Here is a 21,229-nt window from a genome sequence, read left to right on the forward strand (position 1 = left end):
ATGGAGCCACCGCTGGGGGCAGGTGGGGAGGGCGTCCGAACTCCCACAGTGACACCGACCAGGATTCAGTGAGAATGAGATCTGTGTCGGATCATATTGTAGCAAAGGTAATTTTTCCAGTTTCAGAGCTTTAACTTTTTATTTTTAACAATTCTTATTTTATACTGGAGTATAATTGGCTTACAGTGTTCTTAGTTTCAGGTGTATACACGTACGTCTGTTCTTTTTCAGATTACTTTCCCATTTAGGTGGTTACAGAATAAGAGTCCCCTGTGCCGCACAGGAGGTCTCTGTTGATTATTTTATGTATGGCAGTGTCTTCATGTTACTTTATATAAAACACATTATCCACCTACCAAACAGGAGATGTGGGTTCAATCCCTGGGTCAGGAAGGTCCCACAGAGAAGGAAATGGCAATCCAGAGGAGCCTCTTGGGCTACAGTTCATGGGGTCACAGAAGAGCTGGGCATGACCGAGTGGTTGAGTGACAAGACAACAGCACATTTGTAAAGTAGTGATATGTCCCATTTGTAACTACAGAAATACATATTTTATTTATAACAGGATGTAATATATCAGGGCTTTCTTGGTGGCTCAGACAGCAAAGAGTCCGCTGGCAATGCAGGAGACCTGGGTTTGATCCCTGGGTCAGGAAGTAATAAAATATATCAGGTGGCATTTTCCTGGTGGCTCAGCTGTGAAGAATCCATTTGTCAATGCAGGAGATGCAGGTTTGATCCCTCGGTTGGGAAGATCCCTGGAGAAGGAAATGGCAACCCACTCCAGTATTCTTGCCTGGAAAATCCTATGGACAGAGGAGCCTGGCGGGCTACAGTCCACGGGGTTGCAAAGAGTCGGGCGTGACTGAGCGACTAAACAACAAAATATATTAGGGATCGTTAATATTTAGTGATGTTTCTTCTTATCACGGGCTTCCCTTGTGGCTCAGCTGGTAAAGAATCCGCCTGCAATGTGGGAGACCTGGGTTTTATCCCTGGGTTGGGAAGATCCCCTGGAGAAGGGAAAGGCTACCCACTCCAGTATTCTGGCCTGGAGAATTCCATGGACTGTAGAGTCCATGGGGTCGTAAGGAGTCGGACACGACTAAGTGACTTTCACTTTCATTACATCATACCCACTATTATATATCAGATATAATGGTAGTAATATTACAATGTATATGTGTTATAATAACACCATCATATTCAGTCAGCCCTCCATACTCATCTGCACCTGCAGAGTCAACCATGGATGGAAAACATGCAGAAAAAAAAATTCCAGAAGGTTCCAAAAAACAAAACTTCAATTTGCCACACACTGGCAACTGTTTGTATACTGTTCACACTGCCTGAGGCATTACAGGTGATCTAGAGGTGATGCAGTATGTTTGGGAGGATGTGCACCGGTTACATGCCATTTTGTGTCAGGGGCTTGAGCTTTCGTGGCTTTGGGTGTTTCAGTTCAGTTCAGTCTCTCAGTCGTGTCCGACTCTTTGCGACCCCATGAACCGCAGCACGCCAGGCCGCCCTGTCCATCACCAACTCCCGGAGCTTGCTCAAACTCATGTCCATTGAGTCAGTAATGCCATCCAACCATCTCATCCTCTGTTGTCCCCTCCTCCTCCCGCCCTCAATCTTTCTCAGCATCAGGGTCTTTTCAAATGAGTCAGCTCTTTGCTTCAGGTGGCCAAAGTATTGGAGTTTCAGCTTCAACATCAGTCCTTCCAATGAACACCCAGGACTGATCTCCTTTAGGATGGACTGGTTGGAAATCCTAGCAGTCCAAGGGACTCTCAAGGGGTCCTGGAACAATCTGCACAGATACTGTGGGATGGCCGTGTTATAACTGTTATCATAATCTTGTATCCACGTTGCAGACAGTATTCTATAAAGTGCCACACGGATGTTAGTCCAGTTGCTGTCTGTATTGGTGTACTTATGCAATTTCATAATGAAAAACATAAGCAGTTAGCTAACAGGTATGACTGCACAGTATGCTTTGCCAGAGGAAATGGATTCCAGTGAAGGAAAACCTGGGCCTCTGTATGGGGAGCTGGCTCTGCAGATTTTTGGCTCAGCCTTACGTTCCTTTAAATAGCCCTGTCCTGGATCTAAGAAGGTCATCCCTCTACTGTACTCGGCTGACCCAACCCAGCCACGAGGGAGAGCCACGGGGCCACTGCTGCCTGAAGCTGTAGTGCCCCCGTGAGTCCCTCACTCGCAGAATTGAGGCTGGCCGCAGTGGCCCCAACTCCAGACTCGGAGCTGGATGAGGTCTGTCCCTCTGGCCATCTAGCTGGGCACAGTCAGTGGAGGTAAAATGCACTGAGTGGCAAGGCAACCGTATGTAATCTGCCACCGTCCTTTGCATGCTCAAGAGGCAGTGTGGTGGGGAAAGTGATGCATGACTGTTTATATAAGTAGTGTGACCACAGTTTTATAAAAGAAATTATAATCAGATCAGAAAAATATCTGGTGAGACATATATGAAATCTGTATGATGGGGCTACAATTATGAAGTGGGATTCACTTATTATTCTTTTAAAACTTCTCTCTTTAAAAACCTAATATTTATTTTACAATCCACCCCCCTCCAAAAAAATGATAAGTCCACATTGTGAGCAACACTTCTGAAAATCATAGTGATGTGTGGGATTCTAAAGAGAGCACTGCCTGTTGAGTATGCATGGCGGGGGCTGATCTTTCTGGATCAAGGGAAGGATGCATGGTCTGAGCTGTCCCCGGTGCCTGGTCCCCGTGTCTGAGCCAACCTGGGGAGGTCACCTGGTGTCCACCCCACTTTTCCTGGTCCAAGCCTCACACGTCCCCTCTCCAGGTGTCCTCAGCCCCCTCTCCAGCCTGTATCCATCCCCTCATTCCTTTCTGGCTCCACCTACTTTTTGTCTGATTTATATTAGAAGGTGGGCTTCTCAGATGGCACAGTGGTAAAGAATTTGCCTGCTAATGCAAGAAACATGAGACACGGGTTCAAGCCCTAGGTCAGGAACACCCCCTGGGGAAGGAAATGGTAAGCCACTACAGTAATCTTGCCTGGGAAATCCCATGGACAGAGGAGCCTGGCGGGCTACAGTCCATGGGGTTGCAAAGAGTTGGACGCGACTGAGCACACACACTCACACACTCAGAAGGTACCTGTAACGGTGCTCTATACCACATTAAACCTATGTGGAGCATAATCACACTCCTTAAATGTTGTTGAAACGGAGTACCTAAGAAGATGTAGGAAGAAGGGTATTGTTTTCCATATTAGGCACAAGTAGGTTGTGTGTATAGCTGCTACTCCTAATGTTGTGGGAGTTTCCCCCTGACAGGTGGTCATCAGATAAACTCTAAATGAAGCAGCCACCCTGTAAGGTAGCTAGTGGTTTTAAGGTCATAGAAATACTGAGAGGGACTTCCTTTGTGGTCCAGCAGCTAAGGCTCCTCGAGGCCAGTGGGGAGGGCCCAGGATCGATCCCAGATCAGGGAACTAGATCCCACATGTCCCAGTGAAGATGGAAGATCCCATGAGCTGCAGGCACGACCTGGTACAACCAAATAAATAAAATACATTTTAAAAAAGAAAAGAAATACTGAGGAACGAGTATTCCTCCTGTCCGGAGAAGGCAATGGCACCCCACTCCAGTACTCTTGCCTGGAAAATCCCATGGACGGAGGAGCCTGGTAGGCTGCAGTCCGTGGGGTCGCTAAGAGTCAGACATGACTGAGCGACTTCACTTTCCCTTTTCACTTTCATGCATTGGAGAAGGAAATGGCAACCCACTCCAGTGTTCCTGCCTGGAGAATCCCAGGGACGGGGGAGCCTGGTGGGCTGCCGTCTCTGGGGTCGCACAGAGTCGGACACGACTGAAGCGACTTAGCAGCAGCAGGCCTCCTGTCTGTCCCAGGCCCAGCGATTTGGGGAAAATGTAGCTCTGTCTTCTACGCAAGTGGACCGTGTGTAAAGGCAGCTGAGCTTTGGGTAAGAAAGGCAGGGTCCAGTCAGGATGTTTGGTTTCTCAGACTTGGAGACTGTTCCTTGGCGTTACCGTGCGGTTACCCCACTCACACCTCTCTCCTCTCTCCTGAGGGTAGATCGGCCTGGCCTCCTAAATGTAGGACACATTGAGAAAATGCAGGAGGGTATTGTGCACGTGCTCAAACTCCACCTACAGAACAACCATCCTGACGACGTCTTCCTCTTCCCAAAACTCCTGCAAAAGATGGCAGACCTGCGGCAGCTGGTCACGGAGCACGCACAGCTGGTGCAGGTGATCAAGAAGACGGAGTCGGACGCCGCCCTGCACCCGCTGCTGCAGGAGATCTACAGGGACATGTACTGACGATCCAGACGCGAGCGCGGAAAAGAGGCTTCTCTCGGGTTTTTAGAGGCGGCGGCACTACAGGGAGACAGGAGCAACGCAGCTTTGCACAAATATCCACCATGGAAACCTTGGAACAACGGGAGGTATACTGCCTAGGTAACCGGAAGGCTACTCCACGTTTCTTTTTTGTAACCACTTCTGAGAGCAGTGCAGAGTCTTGAGATGCTGGTGAGAAGCAGCTACTAATCAGGACTTGGGAAATGAGGGGTAATGGTGTTCAGCGGTCTGATTTTTAATGTGCCTGATGTGAATCAATGCAGATTTCTTTATATCGTGTTAGGAATTTACCAGTGAATTAACCTCAGAATACGTGGTCTGTCTTCCCTTTTTACCGCTTTTTGACTGTTGTGCTCTTTTATAATTTTGAAAACTAATCAGCACTTTTTAATTTTTATAATCCTGTAAACATAGATGTCTCCAAAGTATTTTAAGAGCAGCGAAATATTTATTTGGAAGACTTTGGTTCTGTTTCCTGAATTCTAAGAAAGACAACGTGCTATTTTTGAATCACAGGATTTAGAATGTCAAAGAACGATTTCAATAAGCTTGTTGAAATGCATCGGCTGTTTCGGTTCAGTTTGCTGTTTTGTGGCTGTAAGTAGTATGTGGAAAAGCCTGTTCCCAGGCGCGTGTAGAAGATTCCAGAAAGCCGTGTCTCGAGGCCCCTCTGGACTCGATCCCCTCCCTGTGTTAAGCTAGCACCTGCGGTCAGCAGGAAGAACAGGGACTGAAGTGTGGTCCACTTCCCATTCCTCTCGGCTCGACTCCCTGTCAAATCTGAATCTACCGAGCCGAGCTGTTTGGGGGCCAGGGTCGCGTCTCCAGGGGCAAACTGACAAGTTATTTATAAATCTTGCTCCAGGCCCCCTCTGTCAAGGCAGCTCCTTGGTCTTTTTCTGTGTCGCTTTTCTAAATACGCAGCTTTGTTTCTTTTTAACCCCTGTTGGTGGCAGCTGCTCCCTAGGGTGGAGAGGACTAAGCACCTGTCACTGTATAGCGTGGGGGTGGGGCCGGGGGTCTCGCCTGGAGAGTGGGCCAGGGTGGGGCAGGGTGGGGGGATGAAATGGTTTCATTTGGTCTCAGGATTCACAACAGGTGGTTTTTGCAAGGATTTCAAGACTTGTCTCCTTTTCCAGCTACATATATAAGGTGGTTTTACCAAAATCTACAAGGTCTGATTCAGCCTTAAAGTCGAGTTTCCAACCTCAGTCCAGTTTGGAGACGCTGTGGATTATGGTTCTTGTCTAGAGCACATGGTCCTGTCCACCACTTGGATTAACTGTCCGTCAGAGAGCTGTCAGAGTGCCTCCCCACCCCCCAGCCGGTTCAGCCCCTGGACGCCTCCTGGGCCGGCAGCACTTTCGATCCTTAATGACCCTCCCCCCTCTGTCTTTAGGACATTTGGTTCTATAAGGTCATTATTATCTGCTGTTAAAGAATGGCTAGGACTGAATTTGAAAAAGTGTCCAAGATCAGCTGCTGCTACTGCTGCTAAGTTGCTTCAGTCGTGTCCAACTCTATGCGACCCCATAGATGGCAGCCCACCAGGCTCCCCCATCCCTGGGATTCTCCAGGCAAGAATACTGGAGTGGGTTGCCATTTCCTTCTCCACCAAGACCAGCATTATCATACAAAAAACTGAGACTTCAGCTTAAAAAAAAAACAAGCCTCACAATTAGGACATCTTTGTACACATTACACATTCGGTGATGCTTTTATCTTTTAATTTTTTTAAGATGCAATCAAAGGGCCTGCTGGAGACAAATGACAGCATTTCCGCTTTAGAACTGACGCCAGTCAGGGGTCACCCTAAGTCAGAAAGGAGGTAAGCTCTTAGTCACAGGTGCACCCGTGTCCCCGTTCTTTCCTAAGATGGGAACTCCCTGGGCTGACGAGCCTGGAGGCCTGTGGCTCGTGCGAGGTCTTGGGGTCACGGGCTGGATCCTGTGCGTGTGCCGCCTCTCGCTCTAGTGTTTTCAGGTCTAGTCACATAGACACGGCTTTGGAAAGCGAGGCTCAAGACTCAGGCTTTCGGAAGACCTGCAGGTTCTGTTTAGATTCTCATGGGACCTATCTGAAACAGTTCCCAGCTCACGCTTGCCACTGAACAGGCTAACTGCATCCACGGTGTCAGCGAGCGTCTGGTCCTCTTGGGGTCCAGCCAGACCACCAGGGAAGCCCGTGGTGAAGCCACAGAGGACCTTGGCCTGAAAGCAACCTGACATTGTTCACTTGTTAATAGGAAGAAATTCACTTGAAATAACAGAGCCACTCATTGCCACTCAGAACGTCTGGGGTCACACAATCCAAGACTTCTCCGAGCACTGATAGTCAGATGACGGACGGGTTATTCGCCAGTTTAGTAGATGGTAGTGCTTCACACAGGAGCTACTGAAGGAACACACTTCTTGCTTGTGAGGCTTTAGCAGACATCAGCGCAAGGTCCAGTGGAAGCAGGTTCCAGAAACCTCAGATGACGAGTGGAGAGCCAGCCACCCGCGGTGCTGGGTGCAGGTCATGGCGGGACCCCTTTTCACCACCTTGATCTGCTCTTAAGCCACTGTTAAAACCTGGTTCTTCGTTCCCTCACTTACCACCAAGTGCCAGACTCCCCAGAGGCCACAGACTACTGGCGGCCTTTGTCTGGACAGGTGGACCATGGGGCTCCTCCGGGCCGCTCTGCTGCCGCCCAGTGGCCCTCCTCTCTGCCTCCTGGGCATTTCTGGTTGGGGGTTCCACGGGCTCACTTCTGCCCCCGCCACACTGCGAGAAGTCTGAGGGCTGCACGCGCGGATGCTGCCTCCCTGATGTCCAGTGTCAGAGGAGCAGTTTGACGACAGCCCTGCCCGCTGTCCGCCTGGCCCCCGGGAACCCTGTGACCTCTACACAGCTCTCTGGGGAGAGGGGCTCAAAGCATCTTCCCAAAGAGGATACACACACAGGCGTCAACAGTGACTGTGAATCGAAGGGAAAGAATTCCAGAACGCCTGAGAGTCGGCCCTGTTAAAGTGAGCCCTTCCTTCCAATTTAAGAGCACAGAACGCAGCAGCCTACAATCTGAGCAGAAGCTCCAGGCACAGGTAGGGCCCTTGGTTGGATGATTGATGATGAGAAAGCTATTAATTGAGCAGCTACTGTTTCCCCAAATCTGCAGCTGGACAGCCACGTCGATAGGGCCGTCAGGAGCCTCTGTCAAATCTAAGGTCCATGGAGCACTAGGGCCTTCGGGGCGTTCCTAGTCAGACCATCTGTGAGCAGGGCTCAGAGACTGTGTGCCCACCTCTGCTGTGTGCACCCTGAGACACGGAAGCCTATGTGGATTTTTAAAGGAAATTTTATCGTTTAAAGGGAGCCTTGGAAATTCCCCGGTGGCCCAGGGGTTAGGACTCCGCACCTTTGCTGCCGAGGGCCCAGGTGACTGGCCCACGCAGGGCCTCCCTCTTCACCTGCTGGCCGAGGGGGATCCTGCTCAGAGGGAGATTCTGCAGGCGAGGGCAGAGAGGCGTCTCTGTGCAAGCCTTCGTCAGCGCGGCCTCCGCCCCCGTCGCACCTGAGCCCCTCTGTGCCTGGCTCCTTCCAAGCCACCGTGACACCAGGCGCATTTTGATGGCTCGCGGCCAGATGCACGACAGAGGGCTTTTTTTGTCTTGACCCAATGACCACACTCGTCTCTGGAATGTCTTAAAAAGTCCTGTTTAAATATAAGTCCATTGTTTCAACCAGGGAGTCAGGTGCTTCCAGCTAAGACCAACTTGGCCACTGGCCTGGCCTTCAGTAGGGGCTTCCAGGGACCCTGGAAAACCAGTCACCTCAAAGTGCCTCTTCAACCCGCACGGCTTCCAAAACGCGGGTCCTGCGAGGAAGACATGCAGGTGCTCCTGGCTCCCCACCTGCGCCGTCAGCGCAGGCTCTGGTGCCACCTCCAGGCCTCAGACCCTCGAGGGGGTCGGACTGTGTCATCCCACCTTCGAGTGGAAACACCGGGCTCGGAAGGACTGCGTGGACGTGCGGATTGGGCCCCGGGGGTGGCTTGCTTCCACTCTCCCGCCCCTGCATTTAAGGCAGGTGAGGGTGCTTCAAAGTGGTCCCTGTGGTTGAGTCTGGTCCCCTGGCTGCACATGTTCCCGGAGGGGTCGCTTGCTCTTTAAGTTCACAACAGCCATGTTGATTCAAGAGAGGCAAGGAAACTGCACTGTCCCTAGATGTCACAAACTAGACTGCTGCCACTAACTGAGGGCTGAACTATCAAGAGGTGTCCAGGGAGGGTTTTCACAGCGCTGTTGCTGCAGGCACTGGACTATATCTGCATTTGTTCTTAAGTCTTGGTCCAAGCAGGCTTATGGGGCTCCTCTGGGATGACAGATTCTCGGCAACGAAATCTCTGCCTGGAGTGGTCAGCTAAGGGAACTCCTGCCTTAGCTCTCCAGAAGGCACGGCCCGCCTGCGGCAGGGAGGCTCTGCGGACAGCCCTGCTGGGAGGAGCGGACTGAGGCCCGCGTGAAATCTCCCTGAGGGCTGGTGGGGAATGCCAACCAGCCGGCCGCGTGCTGCCGACTGCGCCCCACCACCTGCGCATGCCCCCCCTTCCCAGGGCTAGGACTTTACTGGGGGCACACTTTCCTCTGGGGAACTTCTCTCTAGGAAGATCCGAGATTAGGCTCCAAAGGTTGAGGTCTGAGTGTTGGCTGAGATTTACATCTATTTTTAGGCACCATTTTTTAGCACAATTAGGAAAATGGTCATCAACCCTCAGCCAGGGACACACACTAGAGTGAAAACAAGGGCAGCAACTCGGTCTGACTGGGATACAGGAGGCCCTCCTACTTCTCTGGGGACTGCCGGACGAATTAAAGTGTGGTACTGGAAGTGCTCTAAGGGAAAAAAAGACCACGCGTCTTCAAATTCATTTGAAGAGCTAAATAACACTTTCCATGATGCTGTTTGTGTGGGGTGTGGCAGATTCCTATTGTATTCCCGTAGAGTGGGCTGCTATGGGTGCGGCCCGCTTATTAGAACAGAGAGGCCGCTGCCCGAGGCTCACTTCCACACGCCTTTTCCTGGCTTGAGGCGCCCAGACTCCTCAGATCTAGACTGTCTGCTTCTCAGAATTTCGGTGAGGCGGGAGAAGTATAACCCCCCTGGGGAAGAGGGGGCCACATGATGTGGTTCAGCTGGAAGACACGCAGCCACATGCTTCTGGGATCCTCTGCACAGAACGGACCACACTGCATCCACGCCAAGGTCACATCTCGACTGAGCAACTCATAACATCAAGGACCTTGGGGGCCCTGTGGCTGTTAAATGCATTATTTGGAAAAAAACAAAAATTGAAGAAATACCAATTTTTTCACATTGCAAAACAGCAAACTGAGACCTGGGTCAGGTTTTTTCATTTGAAAATGTGTTTGCTAGTTTGGGTCAAATGTGAACAGCTTCCGTTTCCCCCAGAGAAGGTAACACAGCAGCCGCCTCCTCTCTTGCCTCCCCCCACCACTGCCACCCCTAGCGGCGTGACCAGTGTAGCATTGCATCGTGCCAGCCGGAGTGCAGACAAGACCCCACCACCAGCCCTGCCTCCTGGGACAGAGGTGGGGGCCACGGGCTGAGAAGCCCTGGAGACGAGTAGCTGATCTTTTCCAAGAAAAATCATTCGCTTTGGGGAAGTTTCTTCTTAAAGGCGCGGATGGTCTGGTCCTTGTTTCAGGCCTAAAGAACAACGTACCTCACGTGAGATGATGCCACTCACTGTCCTGCAGTCACAGTATTTGTATTTGAGAATCACTTTTTTTTTCTACACTGTATGGTAAAAGGAACTATGTTAATAGCTATATCTTAAATACTGTGATTTGAGTTTTTTAAATCCTAATATTTTACTAACCAACAATCATGTATCTAACAACAAACATTGGGATCCTTCTGAAATCAGTGTGAACTGATGTATACTGTTTAGTAGCTTGGCTCTTGGACCTGCTGGAAACACAAAAAAAGCTGAAACGTCACAAGAGAAATACACCCGCATGCGCACACAGGCCCGCCCCTCCCCAGACACCACACACACACACACACACACACACACACACACGCACGCATGCACGCACGCACGCACACACACGTCTGAGCTTTCCTTCTCTCCTGAGCCATCTGGAATTTATTTCCCTGTAAATCTGTTCTCTTCGTCTTTCACACATGAGCAGCACAGGCAAGCCTGTCTATCTATCAGCAAGGCAGACCCAGGTTAGAAGCCACCAATTTCACGCAAGCAGGGTCGGTCCCGCTGGAGACCCGGAACTTCTCCTATGTAGTAAGCAGCTGTCTGCTCTTCAGGGAATTACTACCTGGGGATTGTTACCAAAGAGCTCTGCAATCTGAGAGATGCTGAGACAGGGACTCTCACCGGCTGCTCCTCTGGCAGCCTCCAGCGGAAGCCACAGATGCCGTGAATCTCCCAGGCAACCTGTTCCAAACCCAGGCGGGCCTCTTCCTGACGCATGTCTGTGCCTGGGGCACACAGGGCATAGAGGAAGCCTTTGCCAGACATGCGGCAGAGCCACGCGGTTTCCAAAGCCAGGACTAAGCGCGATTCCTTGGTGTGTGTTGGTCCATTACTGTTCTTGGTGCCTTAATGCTCTCAAAGCATTTAGGGGCTGACAGACCCCTTGTATTTCATACTAAACAGGAGCAATTCCAAAGCCGAGCTCTTCTGGGTAGGCTCTAAATGACCTCTGTGGCTCAGCCCCCTGGGTGTGATCGGTGGGGCACCTGGGGTCAGGGAAGCTGGGGTATGCAGAGGACAACGAGTGGGATCTCCTTGGTCACTTTCCTGGTGGTCGTGCCCGGCAATTAGAAAATGGCTATAAAATAACGTTAATTAAAAAAAAAAAAAGGATCTTATTCATTTTCCCTTTAGGAGATTGAACTGATCATGTATATTAATTTCTATCCTGAATTGATGGGAACTTATATGTTTGGAATGTCCTACTGTAAGACTGATGAATGTAAAGAGTTAATTTCAGGGTACAGTATTGCCTTAATGGTTTTAAAAAATAAACTATTTTTAAAAATTATTTGGGGAGTTTTGAGTGATGCTGTGAGATGAACTGCTTGTCTGGAAAAACAAGTACCAACTATAGGGTCTGCCCTGAACCCAAGCCTGAGGTCGTCTCTGCCTGTCAGGGTCCGGTAACAGAGTGGACCTGGGACAGTGCGGCCCCAGAAGACAAAACCCAGCACCAACATTGGTCAGTAAAAGCTCTTTATTGGTCCCCTCATCAGACATGTCTCTATCACCCCCAGGCAGTGTGCGCGGGCCCTGCAGAAATTACAGAATTGGACGGAGCAGTTCTACCCTCTAAGGACTGGGGGCACACGGCAAGCCCACATCAGCGTCTCACCAGCTGCTAAGGTGAGGGCTGTGCGGGTGGGGGGCTGCGGTCCCTGAGCGCGGGCGTCTGGGGTCTGCCTGTGGGCGCCGTCTCTGCCGGCTCCTGACCCTGGTGTTGCTGCAGGCAGACCCCAGCCCCCCCGGGCTGCAGACACGGCTCCCAGTGGCCCAGAAAGAAGGCTGGCACAGCGGCTCCATCTCGGCCCCGTCTCTGACCTGGGCCACGGAAGCCCGCATGGCCACAAGCCCTGGGTGAGCACCGCTGCGGACCTGGTACCCGACTGCACTCATGGTTGAGAACTGCGCTGGCTGGCAGGCCTCGTGAAGGGGACTTTTCTTTTCTCCAAGTCTTGCTGAATTTCCTGAGGGAAAGCATCCACGTTGTCCTGGACACAGGGGAGGCAAAATCTCTTGGAGTAGAACAGACTGCATTCCTGAAAGAAGGGCAGGGAGTGCTGAGTGCCACAAGAAGCCCAGTGCAGCATCTCCCAGAGGGCAGCCCTTCACTGCAGGCAGGGCAGGGGGGCAAGGCAAGGCCCCCAGATACACAGCAGCAGAGAGGAGCTGGGGGGTGTGGCCAGAGCCAGATAGCAAAAGGGAGAGGGGAGCGCAGGGGCCTGGCTGCCCACCTCCAGGAGGGTGGTCCTCATCTAAGAGAAGAGCCGGTGGGCCTCCAGGAGGGCAATGGGGGCAAAAGAGCCAGGGCCGGAGCCCGCAGGCCATGGGCCTGGTTGGGTGAGACCCGCAAAGTCGGCCAGGAGAGACGGCGCAGCCTGGCTTCTGCAGGGCGGGGCTCCACCGTGGGCCGAGGATGAGCACAAGCCAGGCCCAACGGGCTGGAAACCCGAGGTCCCTCCCTCTCCCGGCTATCACGGCGGTGGGACAGGGGCTTGGTGACACCGCTGCTGGGAGCAGCCAGGGACGGGAAGGACAGCCCACAGAGGTGGAGGCCACGGCCGAGTGGCTGGTCCGGGCAGGCCAGAACTGCTCCTCCACGTACCGTGGCGACCGTGGCATCCACTAACACTGCACTGATGCCCATCCGGCACAGGGCCCAGACCTGCCTCCCAGCCGCCCTGCAGCCAGGGGTGGCCACGGGGCTGAGTCTGCTCAGCGGCGTCACCACAGCTGCATGCCACCTCCTGGTCGTGCTCTCTGAAGGAACAGGTGTGTGCGCTCCTGTCCCTTCCCACCAGTGGGGATGCAGATGTGATGGTGGGAGCTGCAACTTCCAAAGGGCACCCGACGGGTCCTGTGCTGAGGACCACAGCTGTGCCCCGCCAGCCAGCGCCACCTGGGCCAGGCTCTGTTTGTCTCATCTGTCCCGTGTATCGGGGTCCCTTCCTTCCAGGAGCTTAGGCTGTGCCTCAACCAAGACAACCGTGGAGATCTGACGCCACACGGGGCCCCGTCCCCTCTGGCACCAAGTGCGGCCCGAACTCCCAGGGTGGCAGTCCTGGCTTTCCCCCGCCTGGCCCCACTCCCAACTCCAGCTGCTTCCGGTCCACACAGGGCCTCAGCGGCGCCAGCTGCCTGTTTCCTCACACGGCCCCACGGTAGTGTGGCTCCTTCTGGGCCTTTGCCTGAGCTGAGGCTTCCTCCCACCTGCCAGTCTCATCACCTTGACTTCTGATGGATGGAGACTGGCTGTCCCAATCTGCTCTGTGACACAGCCCCCCTGCCCCTCCGCTGCTGGCCCTCGGCCCCCAGCCAGAATACTCAGGGATGCTTGGGCTGCAGAGTCACTCGGGGTAAGGGTCTACACAGCTGCACTTCCATCCGTCCTCGGGCTTTCACACAACAGGCTCAGCTAGCCCAGTGAACTGGGCCAACGCCACCTCTCCAAACCTCAGTCTCCTCACCTGCAAAATGGGTGCGGCACCGCTCTGCCTAACTAGGGCTGGGGTAGGACTGAAGAAGGCGTTGCTGGCAACACAAGCCCCAAGCACAGGGTCTGGCACACAACAAACGCTCCGGAAAGCATGCCCCTTCCTCTGGAAGGGCCCTGGGACGATTAGAAAGGCGGCCACGGTCCCATGGAGGGAAGAGCACAATGCCAGCTGCACTTAGTGGGGGAGGGGAGGCGATTAGGGGCTAAGGGGTGGGGAGGGGGGCAGTGCAGAGCCTCCAAGAATCTCTCTCCTCAACCCCCACTGAGACCCTCAAACTGACCCCAGCCTGCCTGTCCCCGAGCCCTCTGTTGGCTGCAGGGACCCACCCATGATGAGGCAGAGCAGCTGCCCCCGCCAAGTGACCGTGAGGGGGCCCAGGAACACCAAGGCCAGGAAAGGCTGCCGCTCACACTGCCCCTGGGAAAGACACGAGGGTCACCTCTCCCGAGAGCACTCGTGAGGTCCCAGCCACGGGGTGGAGAGAGGAGGCGGCCCCAGGCGCACGCGGCTTACCCACCGGGCCCACACACACCAGCCTGCCGCACATGCTGCACCTCGAGCCGACGACCAGGAATCTGCCCTTGTCGGGGGTGAAGGGGTCCCTCATCACGTAGCTCTCCTCCAGGAGGCTGCAGGACAGGAAGAGGGGGCGGAAAGGCCCGACCTCTGCTGACAGGAACTCGGCAGCTGCACGGACCTCCCGGGGGCCGCCCGCCGGGGCCGCGCATCGAGGGAGGGGCTGGGCCCCCAGTGCCACCGAGTAGTAGCAGAGAGGAGCAAAGGGGCCAGGCTGGGACTGAAACAAGACCTGCTCCAGGCTCCGCAACAGCCTCCGAGAGAGCGCCGCTCCTCCTCGGCCCAGAGAAGTGCTGCGGCAACTCCACCCCAGACCCCACCTGACTCAACAGGATGGGGCTGGGGGCAGGCACGAGTCCTCTCCCCGCCCCCAGGATGATGCCCACTCCCAAACGGCTTCCACGCAGGGAGCACGTGGAGGCTGCCGGTGGGTGCCCTGCTGGCCTCCAGTGCACGTCAGAAAGGAGACCAAGAGAGTCCTGAGGCAACACCCCCAGGATCCCCACGGCCAGAGGGAAGAGGCCTGGCCCCCAGCACCCGTCCCATGTAATGGACTGGTCAGATCCTCACAAGGTGGCGTCTGATGAAGGACGAGCTGAAGGTCAAGAATCAAGGCCTGGGACCCATTGGCTCTATTGCAGGCCTTCCCTGGGCAGATGCTGGCCCTCAGGGCTCACTCCCACCAGAACAGGAGCTGCGGGCAGGAAAGTCCACCCAAGGCCGAACATGGAGGGAGAGACTGGGAGGTTCCAGAAGAGCCAGATGGCCCTTGAACCCATCAGGTGTGGCTCACACCTCAAGCACCCAGAGCCTGGGCAGGGTGGGCCCAGACACAACACACAAGCTCTGTGTCAGATTCAGGCCAGCGAGCTCTGGCAAGGCTCCTGGGCTGGGACCCTGGTACTCACATGACAGACTGGCTGTTAGGGGGCTGCCGCCCCTGGTAGCTGTATGGAGCTGTTAAGGCACAGAGCTGGCACTTGAACACACCCAGGGGGGTTCGCTCCGTCTCACACGCCATCTGCAAGGCCAAGAGATGGGGCACATCACCTACAGAACCAAGAACCACGCACATCTCAAAGTTCCCCACTGCCTGCTTCTTCCCCACAGAGAAGATGGGCACCATACACACCAGGAGTCTCCAGTCAGGGCAACTGCAAGACCCGCTCAAGGTCACACATTCTCGTCAAGTGTACATGAGGTAACCGCCAAGATAAGACTATAGGCTAGGCCAAAAAAAGAGCCTCAAACTTTAAAAGCCTGAAACCATAATGTACCTTCTCTAACCCTAAATAAGTCAATTAAAATCAGTAACAAAGAGATACATGGAAAATCCCCAAATATTTGGAAATTAAATGATATATTTCTGCATAAATCATGATTCACAGAAGAAATCCCAAGAGAAATTAGAAAATAGCTTGAACTAAATGAAAACTAAAATACCAAAGTATACACAATGCAGTTTAAGCTGATTTTAGAGAAATTCACAGCTTTAAATGCCTAAACTGGAAATGAAGATTTAAAATAAGTCATCTAACTTTCTACCTTAAGAAGCTACAAAAAGGCAAATTAAACCCAAAATACACAGAAAAAAGAAAATAATAAAGAATAGAAATCAAGGAAATAGAAAATGGACAAACAATAGGAAAAAAATCAATAAAACCAAAACTGGTTACTTCAAAACGTCAATAAAGTTGATAACCTCTAGTTAGACTGATCAAGAAAAACAGAAAAATGATAAAAATTACCATAATGAGGAACAAAATAGGGGACATCACTAAGACTACAGACATCAAAAGAATAATAAGGAAATGCAGTGACCTTTTTACCCAATGAACTTGACAGTTTAGATGAAATAGACACATTTCTTGGGAAAAAAAACACCAATTACCAAAAGTGACTCAAAATGGAAAACCTGAAAAGACCTATATTTATTAAGAAAAGTGAATCTGTAATTTTAAATTTTACTTTAAAATGAAATAGAGCACCAGCAAAACTTCATGCCCAGATGGCTTTACCAGCAAATTGTCAAGCATTTACATGAGTAACACCAACCTACAGAAACATTCAGAATACAGAGCAGGGTGGCTTTCCTGGTGGCTCAGTGGTATGGAATCCACCCACCAATGCAGGATACAAAGGATGGATCCCTGATACCAGGAAGATGCCCCATGTGGAGGAGCAACTAAGCCCATGCATCCAAGAGCATGGGAGCCGCAACTGTTGAAGCCCCGTGCACCACAGAGCTTGCGCTCTGCGGTAAGAAAACCACCGCAGCGAGAAGCCCGCACACCACAACCAGAGAGCAGCCCCTGCGCCCCGCAACCAGAGAAGGCCCGCTCGCGGCAAAGACCCAGTGCAACCAAACGCAAATAAATCAACCATAGGAAAAAAGAATACAGAGAAAGGAGTACTTGCAAAGAAATTCTGAGGCTAGTATCACATGAACTACCAAAACTTCCAGGATTACCTTGATACCATTAACTAGACTAGACTATTAGCTGATAATTGGTTAACTGATACCTGACAGCATCAACTGGAAAGACTAGAGAGCTCTTCAAAAAATTAGAGACGCCAAGGGAACGTTTCATGCAAAGATGGGCACGATAAAGGACAGAAATTGTATGGACCTAACAGAAGCAGAAGATATTAAGAAGAGGTGGCAAGAATACACAGAAGAACTATACAAAAAACATCTTCATGACCCAGATAATCACAATGGTGTGATCACTCACCTAGAGCCAGACATTCTGTAATTTGAAGTCAAGCGGGCCTTAGGAAGCATCACTACGAACAAAGCTAGTGGAGGTGATGGAATTCCAGCTGAGCTATTTCAAAACCTTAAAGATGATGCTGTGAAAGTGCTGCACTCAATATACCAAGAAATTTGGAAAACTCAGCAGTGGTCACAGGATTGGAAAAGGTCAGTTTTCACTCCAATCCCAAAGATGGGCGATGCCAAAGACTATTCAAACTACCACACAACTGCACTCATCTCACACACTACTGAAGTAATGCTCAAAATTCTCCAAACCAGACTTCCAACAGTACGTGAACTATGAACTTCCAGATGTTCAAGCTGGATTTAGAAAAGGCAGAAGAACCAGAGATCAAATTGCTAACATCCATTGGATCACAGAAAAAGCAAGAGAATTCCAGAAAAATATCTACTTCTGCTTTATTGATTATGCCAAAGCCTTTGACTGTGTGGATCACAACTGTGGAAAATTCTTCAAAAGATGGTAATACCACAGCATCTCACCTGCCTCCTGAGAAATCTATATGCAGGTCAAGAAGCCAACAGTTAGAACCAGACAGGGAACAACGACTAGCTCCAAATTGGGAAAGGAGTACGTCAAGGCTGTGTATACTGCATATATGTAACTTTTATGCAGAGTATATCAGGTGAAATGCGGGCTGGATGAAGCACAGGTGGAATCAAGATTGTCGGGAGAAATGTCAATAACCTCAGATACACAGATGACACCACCCTTATGGCAGACAGTCAAGAGGAACTGAAGAGCCTCCTGATGAAGGTGAAAGAGGAGAGAGAAAAAGCTGCCTTAAAACTCAACATTCAAAAAATTAAGGTCATGGCATCCAGTCCTATCACTTCATAGCAAATAGATGGGGAAACAATGGAAACAGTGACAGCCTTTATTTTCTTGGGCTCCAAAATCACTGCAGAAGGTAACTGCAGCCATGAAATTAAAAGATGCTTGCTCCTGGGAAGAAAAGTTATGACCAATCTAGACAGCATATTAAAAAGCAGAGACATTACTTTGCTGACAAAGGTCCATCTAGTCAAAGCTATGGTTTTTCCAGTGGTCATGTATGGATGTGAGTTGGACTATAAAGAACGCTGAGCACCAAAGAATTGATGCTTTTGAACTATGGTGTTGGAGAAGACTCTTGAGAGTCCCCGGGACTGCAAGGGGATCCAACCAGTCCATCCTAAAGGAAATCAGTCCTGAATATTCATTGGAAGGAGTGATGCTGAGGCTGAAATTCCAATATTTTGGCCACCTCATGAGAAGAACTGACTCCTTGGAAAAGACCCTGATGCTGGGAAAGATTGCAGGCAGGAGGAGAAGGGGAAAACAGAAGATGAGATGGTTGGACGGCATCACTGACTCAATGGACATGAGCTTGAGCAAGTTCCAGGAGTTGGTGATGGACTGGGAAGGCTGGTGTGCAGCAGTCCAAGGGTTGCAAAGAGTCAGACCCAACTCAGAGACTGAACTGAACTAATTATAGGAAAACTACAAAGCTATGACAAACCTAGACAGTGTATTAAAAAGCAGAGACGTCACTTTGCTGACAAAGGTCCGTATAGTCAAAGCTATGGCCTTTCCAGTAGTCATGTAGGGATGTGAGAGTTGGACCATAAAGAAGGTTAAGCGCCAAAGAACTGATGCGTTCAAACTGTGGTGCTGGAGAAGACTGTTGAGAATCCCTTGGACTGCAAGGAGATCAAACCAGTCAATCCAAAAGGAAATCAACCCTGAATGTCCACTGGAAGGACTGATGCTGAAGCTGAAGATCCAATACTTTAGCCACCTGATGTGAAGAGCCAACTCCCTGGAAAAGACCCTGATGCTGGGAAAAATTGAGGGCAGGAGGAGAAGGGGGTGACAGAAGATGAAATTGTTGGATGGCACCACCGACTCAACAGACATGAGTTTGAGCAAACTCCCAGAGATAGTGAAGGTCAGGGAAGCCTGGCGTGCTGCAGTCCATGGGGTCACAAAGAATTGGACACGACTAAGTGAACTCCGGGAGTTGGTAATGGACAGGGAGGCCTGGCATGCTGCATTTCATGGGGTCGCAGAGTCGGACACGACTGAGAGACCGAACTGAACTGAAGCCACGGAACAACACAACGGAGCAATATCCTTCACAAACAAAATTCTTCAGCACAATATTAGCAAACTGAATCCAATAATACATAAGAAGCCTAGAGCATCAGTGCAGACTGGACTCCACCCAGGAATGCAAACCTGGTTCAACATTCGAAAACTAGTGAATGCAACTCAGGAGAGTAACAATACAGGAAGAAACGGCACCATCGTTTCAGGAGACGCATAAACTGTAAGCATGAGAGAATTCAACAGGATTTTACAAAACTCAAGGCTCTGAGTGGTGTTTCAAACCTTCCTGGGCATGTGAGGCCTCTTTAATTCAGGAACTATCTTTTCCCAAAGACTCCGCCGTCCACTGTCCATACAGCAGGCTGCGCTGCGGCCCGGCATCCTCCACGCGTTCCCTGCGCTCTCCCACCTCCCGGCCTCGTTCCTGGCCTTCCAGCCGCCTGGAGGGTCTCCCTCGTGTCTCCACCTAGGGGACTTCCCTCTGGCTGCCCTGAAGTTTCTCTCTTCACCTTCGGCTTTCAGCGGTTTGAATATATATCTACTTCCCCGCCACCCTCACCTCTTTTAAACCTACTTATCCTGCTTGTGCTGCATTAAGCAGTTTGATCTGTAGTTTAGGAAAATCCTTAACCATTATCACTTCATGGATTTCTTCTTCAGCCCCCTTCTCTCTCGTCTCCCACGGACATCTCAACCGCAAGTACGCTGAGCTCGGGTAGTGTCCCCGCGGTTCTCGGAACCTCTGCTGTCACTCTCTTTGCGTTTCAGTTCGCGTCGTGTCTGCCGCCCTGCCGTCAAGTTCACTGACTTTTCCCCCTCGGTTCTGTCCAGTCAGCCGACCGGCCCTCGGACGGCTCCCGGGCCCGCAGCGCCGCGCAGCGCGGGAACGAGCCGGGCGCAAGTTCCGCGGCCTGGCTCCAAGGCGCCCGCCACTCCCTTCAGAACCCCCTAGTCCTCCGCGGAGGAGCCCAGGCCCGGCCAGGGCAGCGGGAGACGCCGGTGAGGTGACCGGCGCGCGGCCGCACACGTCCCCTCGCGTTCCCGCCAGGCCGCTACGCCGCGCCACTCACCTCCGCTGCCTCCGCGGCGGCGAGGCCCAGCCCTGGGCGCGTGCGCGGCCCCGCCCCCGCCCCCGCTACTGCGTGCCCTGGGCGCCTGCGCGGGGGTGGGGGGGGTGGGGCGGGGCTTCGCGGCGGACTTCCTCTTCGCCTTCCGCTTGGCTTCAGCGGTGGCTCAGAACGTGAAGACTCCGCTCGCGATGCGGAAATCTGGGTTCGATCCCTGGGTTAGGAAGATTGCCCTGGAGGAGGGCATGGTAACCCACTCCGGTATTCTTGCCTAGAGAATTCCCATGGACAGAGGAGCCTGGTGGGGCTACAGTCGTTGGGGTCGCAAAGAGACACGACTGAATGCCTTTCATTTTCGCTTCCGCCTTGTGGCGGCGTCCCACACCCAAGATCTACTGTTTGGCAGGGGCTGGGCAGCCCTTGGCGCGCCTTGACTCGTTCACGCCGACTTGGCCTGCCGTCCTGGCTGCTCGGAGTCTCTCAGCTTCCCTCTCGAGCTCCACAGAGTCGGTGCTGCCAGTGTGCAGCCTCACAGACCGCCCAACCCCTGGGGTTTGTAGCCCCAGGCAGTTTCGCTCACCCTGTACTTCTGAGAGAAATGCGCTGGTCTTAGTTCTCCTGTTACCTGTCCTCTCACTAGCACGGAAGCCCGGGTTCTAGGGTGAGCGCTGCACGCAGTGGTTACTGTGTCCCCTGAGACAGCAGATAAAATGGGTTCAAAATGGGTCGTGTCCCTTCCTGCTGTCCTTAAAAGCTGTGTGCGCCTGGGACTTGCCACTGTGCTCCTCCAAAGCCTTGAAGTGACCTGCCTGCAATGCCCTTCGTCATCTGGGCAGATTCAAAAATAAAAGCCAATGCTATATGGTCTTTGAATTGACCGAAAGAATGCTCCTGTCCTGACTCTCAGGAATTGGCAATCACTTTTATTATACTACTAGAACATGACCTCGACGTGTGCTTACAGCAATGGCATTTTTGGGGTCAATGCAACGATTATATACTGTTGGTTTTTATTTCTGAGTCTGGCCATAGATGGGCCATCTTGATGAAGCATTTC

The 21,229-nt window shown here is 52.0% G+C and overlaps 2 protein-coding genes across 10 annotated transcripts in view; one reads left to right on the top strand and one right to left on the bottom strand.

The window, feature by feature from the left end:
• PPARA (peroxisome proliferator activated receptor alpha) overlaps nt 1-11,449 on the top strand; it is a 75,090-nt gene extending 63,641 nt beyond the window's left edge. For all 4 annotated transcript variants that reach the window (XM_061418873.1, XM_061418874.1, XM_061418875.1 and 1 more), the window contains one exon: nt 4,096-11,449. In XM_061418873.1, coding sequence (XP_061274857.1) covers nt 4,096-4,343 — 248 coding nt within the window. In that variant the 3' untranslated portion in view covers nt 4,344-11,449. The remainder of the gene's footprint in view (nt 1-4,095) is intronic.
• A 171-nt stretch (nt 11,450-11,620) lies between these two features.
• On the bottom strand, nt 11,621-20,276 carry CDPF1 (cysteine rich DPF motif domain containing 1). Of its 6 annotated transcripts, XR_009736747.1 has the most exons (5): nt 19,388-20,168; nt 15,143-15,255; nt 14,176-14,287; nt 12,767-13,628; nt 12,114-12,200 (listed from the first exon to the last, which is right to left on the bottom strand). XR_009736747.1 is itself a non-coding variant. In XM_061418884.1 (4 exons), the coding sequence occupies exons 2-4, from the start codon at nt 15,253-15,255 to the stop codon at nt 12,054-12,056; spliced, it is 372 nt and encodes a 123-aa protein (XP_061274868.1). In that variant the 5' UTR covers nt 20,176-20,276; the 3' UTR covers nt 11,621-12,053. The 6 variants fall into 6 exon arrangements, 5 of the variants coding, with proteins under 5 accessions (XP_061274868.1, XP_061274864.1, XP_061274865.1 ...); XM_061418884.1 differs by lacking the exons at nt 12,767-13,628; nt 19,388-20,168 and adding an exon at nt 20,176-20,276 and having other exon boundaries at nt 11,621-12,200; XM_061418880.1 differs by lacking the exon at nt 12,767-13,628 and having other exon boundaries at nt 11,621-12,200; nt 19,388-20,161.
• Nucleotides 20,277-21,229: the final 953 nt, after the last annotated feature.

This window comes from Bos javanicus, chromosome 5 (genome assembly GCF_032452875.1).
Source record: "Bos javanicus breed banteng chromosome 5, ARS-OSU_banteng_1.0, whole genome shotgun sequence".
NCBI lineage: Eukaryota > Metazoa > Chordata > Mammalia > Artiodactyla > Bovidae > Bos > Bos javanicus.

Excerpts from the sequence above, each read along its gene's own strand:
- CDPF1 (XM_061418880.1), bottom strand. The coding sequence starts at position 19,486 with ATGCCGGGCCGCAGCGCAGCCTGCTGTATGGACAGTGGACGGCGGAGT. Across the intron at positions 15,256-19,387 it reads GGCCTCACATGCCCAGGAAG|ATGGCGTGTGAGACGGAGCG; the intron begins GTTTGAAACACC and ends TTGGCCTTGCAG. Across the intron at positions 14,288-15,142 it reads CCTAACAGCCAGTCTGTCAT|CCTCCTGGAGGAGAGCTACG; the intron begins GTGAGTACCAGG and ends CCTGTCCTGCAG.